Source organism: Mya arenaria, chromosome 4 (genome assembly GCF_026914265.1).
Source record: "Mya arenaria isolate MELC-2E11 chromosome 4, ASM2691426v1".
NCBI lineage: Eukaryota > Metazoa > Mollusca > Bivalvia > Myida > Myidae > Mya > Mya arenaria.
The window spans coordinates 37,499,174-37,514,878 of NC_069125.1; the positions used below are offsets into that span (position 1 = coordinate 37,499,174).

General features: G+C 37.0%; 1 protein-coding gene across 3 annotated transcripts in view; it reads right to left on the minus strand.

Moving 5' to 3' along the window:
• LOC128230573 (autism susceptibility gene 2 protein-like) overlaps window positions 1–15,705 on the minus strand; it is a 121,755-nt gene that overhangs the window by 69,722 nt on the left and 36,328 nt on the right. The window contains exon 1 of one of the 3 annotated variants that reach the window (XM_052942978.1): window positions 1,930–2,836. The exons of 1 other annotated variant lie outside the window; for it this stretch is intronic. In XM_052942978.1, the coding sequence (XP_052798938.1) occupies window positions 1,930–2,619 (690 nt within the window). In that variant the 5' untranslated portion in view covers window positions 2,620–2,836. Of the gene's footprint in view, window positions 1–1,929; window positions 2,837–15,705 lie in introns of those variants that run through there. One more of the 3 variants, XM_052942979.1, reaches the window with a different exon arrangement.

Genomic DNA, 15,705 nt, shown 5'->3' on the forward strand with positions numbered 1-15,705 from the left:
CTGTGTCAAAAGGGTATTTTTTCATTGTCATTTGAAACAAAGAAATTATGCACCATTTGGTGAAAAAAAATATCTAGTTGTGAAATTAGCAAACATTGGGATTGAAAATTTTCGATACCACATTTTTTGACAAGTGTTTTTTTTCATGTTGTTTTTTTTTTGGCAATAAAAGAATTTGAGTCAGTCGCAAATAATATAGGGTTGAAAAAGTAACAAGAAACGGACTTTTTTTTTTTAGGCCTTAGCATAATATTGGCATTTTTTTTGTTTTTCTTTTCAGCAAACCTGTTCCCAGTAGCAAACTACTCTTGGGTTACACACCATCAATAACTAACAAACTTGTACAAGATTAATAGTGCTAGAGAGTCTGATAATGACATGGGTGTCCATCAGGACAAATATGGTAGAATAAAAATAAATTAGTTTTTATGTACAATCTTGCTAAATGTCCACACATTTCATCTTTAAAACATCTAAAAACTACGAGCACTTAAAATAGAGGTTCACCTTTTTATATTAATTCAATTATCTCTAACTAATGATAAAAACGCTGTCACGGACCCTGCTCATGAATATTTAAACACTAAGCATAATTTTCTTTAACAGGAGACCTAACCCTGTTTCTTTAATGTATTTGCCCCGTCTTCAATGCTTTTAACAGAAATCCCCATGGACGCATAAAGCCATCCTTCAGACCATTTCATCATTATGATAAAAATCCTCGGGGACTAGAAATGTCTTCCGCTGGCAGCTTTTACTCCACATATAGCACATAAACACACAAAACTTTTGTGGGAAATGGCTGTTCAGTTTAACCATTCTCAACTGACATCGTTTAATTAAGGCCACTTTATATAATGATATTAGATTGGTTACAAAACATGTGAACTCCTTTTTTAAAACATGTTCCACTTGATGCTTGTAAAGTTTTCATTGTTCAACTTTAAAAGGGCGTGAACGAAAAGCACAAGGTTTAACTGCCTGTGGCCGTCAGTATTAACCCCACAAAAGTTCAAGTTTATAAAGAGTTTTCGCAGAGAGTAGATTTTTTGGCTTTTAAACTTCACTGGAATTTGTTCATGTATGTGTAACTACACATGCAAGTACACATACACATTGCGTTTTCCAACCTCTCTCTTTCTTTCCTCACTTATTTGAATCAAATTTCAAAATTGTAATCATATTTATTTTCAGCACTTTTGTAGAAAGATCATAGTTACATTGCCTTCATTTTTTATTTCATTTCTTAGTACTCCAAAAGAAGATTTTTACTCACTTTCATATTTAATTTTTACTTATTTTACGAGGGCTGGAAGCAAAAAGTTTCTATCTTCTTCTTTATTTAATGTCACTTAGAACCTCTTCGCATTCACCCCTATTAAAGCATAATTGTATCTAAACACTTCTATTTTGAATAATGAACATTTACGTTAAAATTATTTTTATCATTCTGCAAGACAGACATTTATGTGCCTTTAATTCCAGTATTCAATTTTGCTACAAGCAATTAAATGACTGAAGAATGGCTTTGTATGCAAAAATTGACTTTAATCTGGAGACATTAATTTTCATCAAAGATTAAGGACAAATAAAATGTTTTAATGAGTACATTTCCAACAAAGAATGAATGTAATGTAATGACATAAGGAAATAACATTCTTGGCAAATTAAGCTCCGCATGCATGCAACGAATTACTGTAGCTTTCTGGAAAATGTCACATAATTTGATTTGCTATCAGTTGCTTGGTGAACTTTTAACTTTGGAAATAATAAAATGAAAATCATTCTGGCTTTATTAGAAAGTGATTAAAATCATCATGATCAATAAAAAATACTTTATCTCGCGGAAATGGTCAATACAAAAATTCGTGAAAAAAGGTTTTCACAAACAGCAACCTCTCTACAGTACTGCACATTATAATGGCCTACCTTCTGCGAATTAATTCCATTTACAACAGATTCTAATTTCAGTTTTTTTGTCGTTAAGATAGTTTCATGGTTTACAGAAGAGCTTTTCCCATCATTTGTCACTCCTTTAACACTTTGCTTCTTAATTTTTTCATCCTCCTCCACATTTCCAGCCTTAACAGAATTATTAATATTAGTCCACTTCAATGTCACTTTTGTATTCCGTTCAGAACTCTGAATTTCATCTTTTGGTGAGTAGCCGAATAGACCACTGTCCCCTACATCTTTAGCTTTTAAATCTTCAATATTGTCCTCTAAATGTTCACTGCACTCAGCCACATCACAAGCAGTATCTAAATGTTTACCTGTGTCAACATCAACTGATTTATCACCATTTCCACAGTCTCCTGGTGTAACTTTGAATGTTTTGGATGCTTCTGGCAGCACAACAGAGAGCAATTCCCCGTTGTGTTTATTACCATTACCCGCATGTGTATTAACACTCTCCAATGACTTGTTATCATCTGCTTTGACCTCACCGACCGTATCACCTTGGTCATCTGAATCCATTTCATTCTCCCATCCCTCCACTTTATCTCTTGAATTGTTTTCATTATGTAAATCTGATGTCTCAGTCTCTAAGCTCATTTGCATATTCCCACCGACCCTATCTTTATGCAAATTAGCTGACATGTTTTCTTCCTTTTTCATTCTATTTCTTCACCTTCAGTGTGACACTGCATATTTATTTTTTTTCCAATGTGACGAGAATGTTCAATAAATTAATGTTCGTAATACGATAGCACTACGTTAATTAACAGCAATCAAAGTATTAATCATCCATGACTTTTTCTTCTTAACATTTGCTATAACTTCCTATCACCCACGACGATCTCTGACAATCTAAAGGATACACTGCAGTGCTAAATTTCACTATTGATCCAATCAGATTCGTGCACATTTAATAATACATCTAAGTTTTCATTTCATCCTGTATTATCGGCGAAGCACGTCAGATTGTCTGTTTAATTTGATTTCTACAAACGCTGCAACAATAACACCGCACTGATATCGTTCAATAGAAGATGTATCGCGGAGCTCGTGGCTTTAATCATCTTCCGCTGCCAAGATCGAATTTATCGTTTATCAAAAGAAGCATATTTACCCATGCAAATCTCTCGGTGTTACGCGATCAATAGTGCCTCTAAAGATACAGAGCAGTATTAAAAAGAATTAACTGTCTCGGATATAAATTAATCCCATATTGAAAACTGCTTTATTCGTGTCAACGGTCATGGTAAAACATGGAAAAGCAATATTGAACTTTATTATAAAGGATGTATTGACTAAGCTCCAAATACAGAAAGGCTTAGCGTCGTAATAGCCATTATTGTGGATTTCTAGTCTTATAACAAATTTCACTTCTTAATCGGTTTACAGAAAAATGGACCAATTTTGATTAACTTTAGATAATTTTAACGCTTGCAACAAGATTAAACTTCAAATTTTAACACAGTAGTAAAAACATAACTTCTGTATTAAACAGTCTTTAACCAATATGATTGAATGTCAATTTAAATAACTTACCCAAAATGACAAATTAAATCCAATGGAGTACAGCTTTTCAATGGAGAAATGTAATCATGAAGTATAATTGTCCAACAAAACATTAGCCTCGAGTGCACCACAATCATCTAAAGATTTGCTTGTCATGCTTGCAGTAAAAAAAACTTTATGTTTTATCCGGTGGACCAATAGATGTGTGCAGGAAATGGCGAGCTAAACTCACTTTCTCAATCGCCACACTCCTAGGAACGAATTATCCTCTGAGCCTAGGGTATACAAAGTCACGCAATTAATCAACGAAAAACGTCTTAAAATTCCATAATTGAAGGAATTATCTTCACGATTAAAGCTGGCCCGTGCTTAACGTAGATAAGCCAATGGTGTTGTTGGTTGGATATAATCTCGCCATTCCTCAAGTGTCCAGCACACGACACTGATACTGACGAGAGTGAATTAAAGTGTAGAATAGCATGTTCGCAGCTTGCTTAGTAGCCTAATGTAGAGATGTGAGAAGATCTAATAATCATGTAAATAACACTGACCTTAACAGTATAAGCTTAAACTTTATCTTTCAACACTTTGAATTACAAAATTCTGATGATAATAGTGGAATCAAATAGGATTTGAAATTAATCTTAAAGTATCAAATGATCGTACTTTTGAGGAGCAAGACAGTGCCACAAAAGATGGACCGAAAACACTCTTGACTTGACTGAAAAATACTTTATTTTTAAAAAAGCCATCAGCCTCCACGCTGCACACATTCAGTCTGCACACTGCACACATTCAGTCTGCACACTGCACACATTCAGTCTCCACACTGCACACATTCAGTCTCCACACTGCACCACATTTAGTTGCCTCAATACACTACATTCAGTTTCCACATTGCACCACATTCAGTCTCCACACTGAAACACATTCAGTCTCCACACTGCACAAATTCAGTCTCCACACTGCACAAATTCAGTCTCCACACTGCACACATTCAGTCTCCACACTGCACACATTCAGTCTCCACACTGCACCACATTTAGTTGCCTCAATACACTACATTCAGTTTCCACATTGCACCACATTCAGTCTCCACACTGCAACACATTCAGTCGTGGCCATTGCACAAATTCAGTCTCCACACTGTACTACATTTAGTTGCCTTAATACACTACATTCAGTTTCCACATTGCACCACATTCAGTCTCCACACTGCAACACATTCAGTCGTGGCCATTGCACACATTCAGTCTCCACACTGCACCACATTTAGTTGCCTCAATACACTACATTCAGTTTCCACATTGCACCACATTCAGTCTCCACACTGAACCACATTCAGTCTCCACACTGAACCACATTCAGTCTCCCAATGCATCACATTCAACCTCCAAATTGCACCATATTCAGTCTCCACACTGCACACATTCAGTCTCCACACTGCACACATTCAGTCTCCATACTGAACCACATTCAGTCTCCACACTGAACCACATTCAGTCTCCCAATGCACCACATTCAACCTCCAAATTGCACCACATTCAGTCTCCACACTGCACACATTCAGTCTCCACACTGCACACATTAAGTCTCCACACTGAACCACATTCAGTCTCCACAATGCACACCGACATTCAATCACCACACAGCACATAGAAATGTAATAAAAAACACAACAGATTAATGCTACTGTCTGCAAGTGCACCTAGTTATTTTTAAGCATTGAATGATCATAACTTCAGCTTGCCCAAATCCCCAAATCGAAATTCAAATCAAGTGCAACATCATTGGCCTGTCAATAGATTAAATTCATACATCGCAATAAACATACTACCAAAAGTGGGCTCATATTATCCAGCAAAACACCATAAACATACAGTTAACATTGGAATCACTTGCGCTGACCAATAAAATCGCAGCTTTAATGGCTTGAAAGAATGACAAGATAGTTTTGAAACTGACTGTTTGAAGCCGCTGTTGAGGCAGTTAACAACTAAACTGTTTTTTCAATGCAAAAAAACTTTGTGATCGTGCCGAATGCTTAACTAAATAACAATCACGTTTTGCTAAGTTTATTTGTAAACAGTAGTATACTCTATCATCCTTTCGAGTAGAAAGAGGATTAAACGCAAATACACATTAAACATGATTATCTGTCCTTGCATTTGCCATCGCGGTATTGATTGCCTGGTTTTATCGTCTATCAAGATTGATGGCCGAGAGACCAGGGTGACAAATATGTTATTGGGGCTCTGTCAAAGAGAGGGTCACATTTGATTATCACTCGGTTAGCATAATTCAGTGGCAAATATGTGTTATCTTCGGAAAACAAGCAGACACAACATACCATCAAAAGTGTGGGAAATTGTCTTCTTTTTTTTGCTCTGCGCGCCAAGCGTTTCCTTTTTTCTTATAGCCGACAGCTTTAATTACTACTGCATAAGATTTTACTTTTTTATAAAGGGCAATAACCTGCTTTTCTTTTCACATTTCAGCAACACAAGATTGTAAGAAAATAAGAGATGTTTGTAAAACATGATGCCCATGAGCGCCACGTCGTCTGAAACTTTAGACTAACATCCGTGAACATGTCTGGGAGTGCAGTACATATCGTATTGACCATTCAAGGGCCATTACTCTAAAATGACAACACTAATCTGAATGGTTATCAAATTTAGTCAGGATTTTAAGCAAATGAACAGCCAAATCTTGTAAATATTGGAGAAGAATGTAAATTGTTTTGTAAGAAAAAGTAAATGCAAGTGTAATACCAAGGACTCGGACCTCAGACAACATGATAAAAATGCTTATCAATGACCATGACTGGCCCCTAAATAGACAGATGACTAAAATTCTCACAACAACAACAAGGCAATGACAATGCCTCAGTTTTTTTTGCTTTGGAAAAAAATAAAAATACAGATTATCATCACCTTATTAATATCTGAAATGGGTGCCAATCAAGTTGAAGAAATTACAGGCCTTTTATACTGCTAAATAATTCATTAAAATATAGTTATATGGTAAATTGGTCAAATAAAATATTCCCTTTATCGGGATTCAATACTTGATCAATGAATAATTATTATAAATATGTTAATTAAATATTTCAAATTATCAACTCCTAAAACTTCATTTACATTTAAATAAAGTGTTTACCTAATTAATATTTACAATAAACACTATCAATAATTAATAAAACAAGGAAACTTGCCTGATTATATTCTCCCGAAACCTTTAGAAAACCGAACTGATCAATCTGTGTTCAACTTCATAAGCTCTTAACTTTCAAGAGCAAACACAATATAACACCCATTTCAAACAATTTAAACGAATGTCTGAGTAAAAAATAAGCTTTCTCAAATGTTATTTCCTTTCACTTACTTTTTACAAGCCCACTTCAAGTCAATAAATAACTTATGATATTACGAATCATTGAAGAGTATTTAGTTTTCAATAACGGTACTCCAGCTTTCAACAACGAATACCCCCTAGCCGGATCTAGCGACATTTTTCAGACACTCAGATAGGGACGTTGCTAAACTGCCTTCAAGTCCGGACCATCGAAGCGCAATATAAATCTTCAAACAAAAAAGCAAAACCTGAGGAAAGCCATTTAACTCTTCCTTTTAACAGCTAAAATTTTCCTAAACAAACAGCCCAGACTTCTTGCGTTTCTAAGATTTTGAGGATTTGGTGACGCTTTACTTTATGAAAGAAGTAGTATCAGACGTTTAAGCCAGACATAATAAGTTCTCATTTAATAATAGACTTCCAAGTCTGTCTTCTTCAATCACCGAAAATACTGTAAAAGACAATCATGAGACCAGACGTACGGTTTTAATCATGGGAAAAACTCTAAATCCCAGACAGACCATAATAAGACTCTCTTTTTTTAACAATAAAAACAACAAGAGGGCCATGATGGCCCTAAATCGCTCATATGAGTGAAAGTTTAAAACATGTGTTTTTTAATGACCATGAGTAAGTTTGATGGTTTATGGTAATGCAATTTGGGATTAATATCAAACAAACATGTCAAATTTATATCTTTTGAAAAAATTATACGTTCTTCTTATAAACCATAAAATCATACATGTATTCTGTATGGTATTAATTGCCAAATATATTTCACCATGATATTATTGACTGATATCATCTATGGTCAAAATAACACAAGTAAGACTGCATTCTTTTTGCCCGCACCATTACAGGACTTCTTGCTTGCACCCTGACAGAACTTCCTGCCTGCACCCTGACAGGACTTCTTGCCTGCACCCTAACAGGACTTCAAGCCTGCGCCATGACAGGACTTCTTGCCTGTACCCTGACAGGACTTCCTGCCTGCACCATGGCAGGTTTTCTTGCCTGCATCCAGACAGGACTTCTTGCCTGCACCCTGACAGGACTTCTTGCCTGTACCCTGACAGGACTTCCTGCCTAAACCCTGACGGGACTTCTTGCCTGCACCCTCACAGGACTTCTTGCCTGCACCCTCACAGGACTTCAAGCCTGCACCATGACAGGACTTCTTGCCTGTACCCTGACAGGACTTCTTGCCTGCACCATGACAGGTTTTCTTGCCTGCATCCAGACAGGTCTTCTTGCCTGCACCCTGACAGGACTTCCTGCCTGCACCCTAACAGCACTACTTGCCTGTACCCTGACAGGACTTCCTGCCTACACCCTGACGGGACTTCTTGCCTGCACCCTCACAGGACTTCTTGCCTGCACCCTCACAGGACTTCAAGCCTGCACCATGACAGGACTTCTTACCTGTACCCTGACAGGACTTCCTGCCTGCACCATGACAGGTTTTCTTGCCTGCATCCAGACAGGAATTCTTGCCTGCACCCTGACATGACTTCCTGCCTGCACCCTAACAGGACTTCTTGCATGTACCCTGACAGGACTTCCTGCCTGCACCCTGACAGGACTTCTTGCCTGCACCCTGACAGGACATCTTGCCTGCACCCTGACACAACTTCCTGCCTTCACCCTGATAGGATTTCCTTCCTGCACCCTGACAGGACTTCTTGCCTGTACCCTGACAGGACTTCCCGCCTGCATCCTGACAGGACTTCTTCCTTGCACCCTGACATGTCTTCTTGCCTGTACCCTGACAGGACTTCTTGCCTGTACCCTGACAGGACTTTCAAAATTGTCCAGGCAGTTTAGGAGGAGATGAATTTAATAAGCAATTGTTAATGCCAGATGCTGGATGACAGACAATGGCTGCTGTACATAGAGCCATCAACGGATAAACAAACAAGAGTAAAAGGGGAAGTGTAAAAGATCTCATTTTTTGTTTCTACAATAACTGAAAAACGGACCTTGTACATTTTCTTTATTAATTTGCCTCTAAGTAACTTTTCATTATTGTTTTTAAGCAATAAAGAGTGTATACATAAACCCCATTAATCTAAACACCGTATATATCCAAATTTATTGTTATTTATCAAAAAATCCCATTTTCCAATTCCATGATATCGTTGTGTACAATGCATTGAATCTTAATAACTGATGCATCACACCATTTATGACACATGTATCTTTCAAGTTTTTTGTGAATTTTTCCACTCCAAAAAGTTACTGGGTTTGTCTACCACATAAATATCCCAGTAAGTTTAAAATTAGTGTCAGTATATGTAGCTGTACTAAAAACATGACTTTCACAAGCTAAATATACACACTATACACTGGGAAAACATTGTGGTAAACTCTACTGAAACATCCATAAAATATTATTTTAATCATGTAAAATGATGTATTATCAGCCTGATACTAGCTCGTTTTTTCCAATTCTAGTCTGATTTTGAGGAAATTCTCTATTAACCGATTTTGGAACCATCTGGTGTCTAGTACCTTTAAACTCAGAAAAAGCTAATTTTCCCCTAAAATGAGAGCACGCATAGGTCTTCAGTACCTATGAAGAGCTACACCAGTTAACCAATCTCTGAGGACTTACAGCACTGATATGACCTAAACAAAGACGAAAATAATATTAGTTAAAAGCATTGAAAACAATCTCACTGGGAAAAAAAAAACATGAAAAAAGAAGTCCTCGACAGCAAGAGTGGCCATATACCCCCCTGGATTGTGGAAAAATGTGCACCTGTGTGTGGTGATAAAAACCATCGAAATACCTGTGTAAATTGTGGGAAATGGCTGTTTGTCTTCCTCAAGAGTTCTTAAAACACAACTTGACTATAACAAATACCTGTCACTTAGATAAATTAGTATGCTTGCAATGAACAAAAACAGCAGCTAATCTATTTTTGTATTTCTGATATATAAATCAAAGGCTTTTAAATCTTCCTATTAGAATGTCCTGTCATTTGTCTGAATTTAAATGGTTTTCGATGTTATTTGAAATACAAACCTTCTTGATGGTGTTTAAGTAAAAAACATAGCTATAGATAATTATGTCTATAACTGATAATTGTAAAATTGGTCAAAAAGATGAAATAATTCAAAGTAACACTCATATTTAAAATCGATACATAAACATTTATAGCAAACATAAATTTTGATTGGTGAAACCTTTAACTACTTACTAAATAATGCATTTATGGAAAATATTAACAACTGATCACAAAATTGAAACCATGTATTTAATAGCTGAAAACGCACAAATATTAAATGACTGGTGAGTCCTAAAAGATTTACAGTGATCAACTATCATCTCATAAGGTAGAAATACCAAGTTTTCTGTACATTTCTTCCAAAATAAACACGGTAGACTTCATAATAACCATTGTTTTCTATATTTATTCATCCTTTTCAGTAAACTAAACAACTTAATTAATTGTGGAATATCTTATTTGGGAGTAAGGGTGCATCTCAATTGAAGGAAAATCCTAGCCAAAAATACCAATAAGAACTCAAATCCACCCTTCTGTTTTTTCAAAGGTTATGCAATTGATGTCATTTCCCATTCAAAACTAGCAGAACATCAAACATTGAATGACTCAATAAATGTTCACACGGAAAAACATTTTAATATAGATTTCTTCCATAAGACCAAAGCTCCACAGTACACCTTAAGCCTTTTCAAAAACCAATTATTCAATTTCTTTAAACACCATAAAGACCAAGTTATTGACATATTCAAATCTGAGTAAATAAAAATGCACCTGTGAGTGTGGAAACAGAATTATGTAAATGATTAATAAATCATACAAAATAAATTGCCACTCACAAAAATCAACAGATAGACAGCATAGATTACCACTATATGCACAAGTCAACAAAGGATGGAATTTTCAAGATTAAAAAACATGTTACAAACAGTTAATATAGAAAAAAATTGATAAGACTTCAAATGTGCAAAATTGATATTATGAACGCTATTTCATACATAGTGATAAATTATGGCAAAGAATCTTCACCAAGGCCTGTTTCTTCAACCAGAGCCCATATCTTCAACCAGGGCCTGGATCTTCACCAAGGTCCTGGATCTTCACCCAGACCCCATATCTTCACCCAGGGCCAGTATCTTCACCCAAGGCCTATATCTTCACCCAGGGCCTGTATCTTCACCCAAGGCCACCTTATCTTTACCCAAGGCCACCTTATCTTCACCCAAGGCCTATATCAGGCCTATATCTTCGTCCAAGGCCTGCTTACCCAAGGCCTATATCTTCATCTAAGGTCTGCTCACCCAAGGCCTATATCTAAACCTAAGGCCCGCTCACCCAAGGTCTATATAATCACCTAAGGCCTACTTAACCAAGGTCTATATAATCACCTAGGGCCCGCTTACCCAAGGTCTATATAATCACCTAAGGCCTGCTTAACCAAGGTCTATATAATCACCTAGGGCCCGCTTACCCAAGGTCTATATAATCACCTAAGGCCTGCTTACCCAAGGCCTATATAATCACCTAAGGCCAGTTTACCCAAGGCCTATATAATCACCTAAGGCCCGCTTACCCAAGGCCTATATATAATCACCTAAGGCCCGCTTACCCAAGGCCTATATATAATCACCTAAGGCCTGCTTACCCAAGGTCTATATAATCACCTAAGGCCTGCTTACCCAAGGCCTATATAATCACTTAAGGCCCGCTTACCCAAGGCCTATATAATCACCTAAGGCCCGCTTACCCAAGGCCTATATAATCACTTAAGGCCCGCTTACCCAAGGCCTATATAATCACCTAAGGCCCGCCTACCCAAGGCCTATATCTTCACCCAAGGCCCGCTTACCCAAGGCCTATAACTTCACCCAAGGCCCGCTTACCCAAGGCCTATATCTTCACCCAAGGCCCGCTTACCCAAGGCCTATAGTTTCACCCAAGGCCCGCTTACCCAAGGCCTATATCTTCACCCAAGGCCCGCTTACCCAAGGCCTATAACTTCACCCAAGGCCCGCTTACCCAAGGCCCATAACTTCACCCAAGGCCCGCTTACCCAAGGCCCATAACTTCACCCAAGGCCCGCTTACCCAAGGAAATAACTTCACCCAAGGCCCGCTTACCCAAGGCCTATAACTTCACCCAAGGCCCGCTTACCCAAGGCCTATAACTTCACCCAAGGCCCGTATCCTCACCTAGGGTTGAATTCATTAACATCTTGAGTCTGAGTTTGAGACTCAGAAAACTGAATTCTTAAATGTTTCAAAGTATAATATTTTAATATAACTCATTTTAACAAAAGAGATGTCCTTGATTGAAGAACAGATTATATGTAACAGACACAGACAGCAATTGTTACAACAAAATTATAAAAAATATATCCTTTAGAGTCTTGAGTCTGAAGCTAGTGAATATGGACCCAGACAGTTAAATTGGTCGCAATACGATAGGCATGAATCAGTATTCATTCATTAAATGTACCTGATACATCAAACTGTCTGCAGACGATTGGCAGGCTTAATAACATATTAGATATTGAAGAACTGTTATATGTAGTTCTTGAAAGTACCTTTTTGTATGTACCGTACTACTAGCTAATTAGACAAGGAAATCATATATCTTCGATAATAAAAGTATATCTGAAAAGTGATTCTAATTAAGCGCTTATCGAGCTTACTTTTTAATAGTGTGGCATTCAAAAAATGAAATATAATTCTTTAATAAGTATCAAGCTTTCAATTACTAGGAATGTTAGCAGTTGGCAATCTGAATGTGTCTTCAACGCAAAGAACAACAACGATTACAAAACACCAATGTCAGAACAGCTACCATACCCACATACACAATAGTTGAGACTAGAAACAGATGGGGACCCCCCTCCCTCCACCACCAGACACAGACCTAAACCTGGAGCATTATAACAATTGTATATGGTATAGCTTTCATTGTAACTGTTGTTACCCTTGAACTTTGACCTACTGATACTAGTCATGACTAACTGGCATACCAAGTATGAAGTTCCTGGGTGCAAGCATGTTTAAGTTATTAAGCAGAAACTGTTGTGTTTTTTTCCTGACGGTCACTGCGACCTATACCACACAATTGACCTAAAACCTACTGATACCAAAATACAATAGGGGTCATCAACTAGTCATGACTAACTGGCATACCAAGTATGAAGTTCGTGGGTGCAAGCGTGCTTTAGTTATTAAGCAGAAACTCTTTTTTATCTGACGGTCACTGCGACCTAAGTGTGACATACGGACATTAAGAGACTGACTGACTGATGGACAGGTCAAAAACAATAAGTTTCCCCCACCATTAGGAGAGACATAACAAAGCAAATTTGAGGTTGGTCTGGTGCGGCTGGGATGAGTTGACATGTTCGAGGTACCACCTACATACTTCAACCAGCCAGACAATGTTTACCATATTGACCTTTTTGTCATCATGTTTAGAGAAGCCAAAATGGGCCCACGCTTTTTACCAGTATGGCAAGTGTCTGTCGTCTGCCATCAAAGAAAGGCAATAAAGTGGCTTCTAAGTATGCAAATTAATGTGCAACTTCATTATACACGCTTTTTTAACTAGAAATATTTCTGAAAATATTCGTTTTATCGTAAATAAACTTTTTATCACAAACTGACTCTATATGAATGCCAAAATGCCTATATTTTAATTTTTGATTTGCAAAAGCTGCTAGCTAAACATGTTTGACAGCTCAGTAAATTTAACCTTGTTTCTGCAGTTGCATAATGATCAGTACAATCAATCTAATAATAGGTCATTATCAACTAATTCTTCCCAATGGCCTCTTAAATCTTTTCATGGATACAATCTTATCGGCCACATGTCTGATGATTAAGATTTCATGGTGTATACATGAATTGATACAGCTCAAATCATAATATAATAGAAAGTACTATCTGACATTTCAAGGACTTCACATTATTGAATGTATAGTCAAAGGGAGGCAAATCAAAGAAAAAAATATATTTAGTTTCCTAGATTTATCTTCCCTACATTATAAGTCTCCTGAGACAAATTTCTCCGAACTCTCCTGTTCATATTAGGTTTAACATAAATCAATGATCTTCAAAAACAGAGTTTAATAGACACAATTAAGGCTGAACTTTGAAAGCATGTGGGCCAAGATTTTAAGTTACTAATTTCTTAAAAGTATTTCAGTAGAGTATTTTTTTGGCATCAACTGCAGTAGAATCAGTACCACGTTCTTACTAACTGCAACAATAACATCATCAACATCATTGTCCGCATCATCATCACCACTACCACAACCTTCATGATAAAATGTCTTCATCAGTGTTGCTGTTGTCAATCAAGTAAGCATCATCATCTTACTGATTTCATTATCACCATCATCATCATCATCATCATCATCATCATCATCATCATCATCATCATCATCATCATCATCATCCTCATCCTCATCATCTTCAACTGAATGACTATGAGCAGCAGCAGCAGCAGCAGCACCTACACCACCACCACCATAACCATCAAAAACCACCACCAAGAACACTTTCAACATACTTAAGTTATCACCACATTACCCCATTAAAACAGATAACTGAAGATAACGGAGATAAAACAGGGACACTTTGATGTTTGATATACATCAGCAACATGTAAACTATACAACGCAATACACTTAACCATTCTGGCCTGCAAGAGATTATGCCAAAATGTGCAAGACATATTGAGATTCTCAGTAAAGTCTGCTTCCATTATCAACCCTCTCTGATATCTCTATCTTACAACGGCACACAAGATGCCAATGGCTCGTCTGGCTGGCAATTGGGAAGAGATATTCTACAAAACAAACTTATCATATCTTTACACCTTTGACCATAGACAATTCACTTACCTGCAATTCCTAAGAAAATCTTGGGGTTTTATTATGGTGAGACTGCTAAGTAAAGCTGTTTTCTCATTTCTTACACGACCATCTAATGATCTATCGTTTTATCCTGAAAACCTGTTGCCTTTTTCTATTGTAACGGTTATTTTTGATCTTACACTTTATCCTGAAAACCAGTTGCTAAGTTCAAAATTGTGTAGGTATTAAACTGATGTCTAAGATGTTTTAAAACACTAGCTCAGTGGAGCAAAAGCTCATCAGCTTTTTGCTATTCAGTCAAAAGGGGCATAACTCTACAATTCTTAAAGCCAGATTATGGGCCTGGTTATACATGTGCATATATCTTCAATGCTTTTTTTCAGTTATGGCCTACATTACAGTTTTGCACAACACCTGCAACAACACCAAGGCAATGACTAAACCTCCAGTTATTTACTCAAAAACAGACAAGCTAAATACAGCTTTTGTATGAATCCACTACACTTATTACATAAATCTTATCAATGGATTCAGTGAAGAAATTGCAATTAATGTCATTAGAGGTCCACGTTCTCAATAAGAACCGGCTGCTGCCAAAATGGCTGGTTCAGATGGCAATTTGGCTGGTTCAAATTTGGTAAAATAAGTCGGTAAATATTTTAAATAGAATAAGAAATATCTGGTTGGTAACACAACTATTTGAGACGGTTTAACAGAAACTTATTGAGAATCATGAAAGCTGATCTATGTCTGAAATGTCTAGAACAGAAATTATCGATATCAGCCATCTCTAACATTTATGTTCATTTTATCGATCAGCTGAGTACGAACCAAAAATGTCATAATTTGCAAACAAAAACTGTGCAGACAGAAAAACAGTATATTGGGAAAATAAAAATATGCATCTGCGTCAGGAAATAAACACTTTCTGTCATCTGTAGTGTGTCTGTTTCTATGGCATTTATACACGCAACAATCCTCTTATCTACGAGTGTACATCGAATATATCCGGCGTAC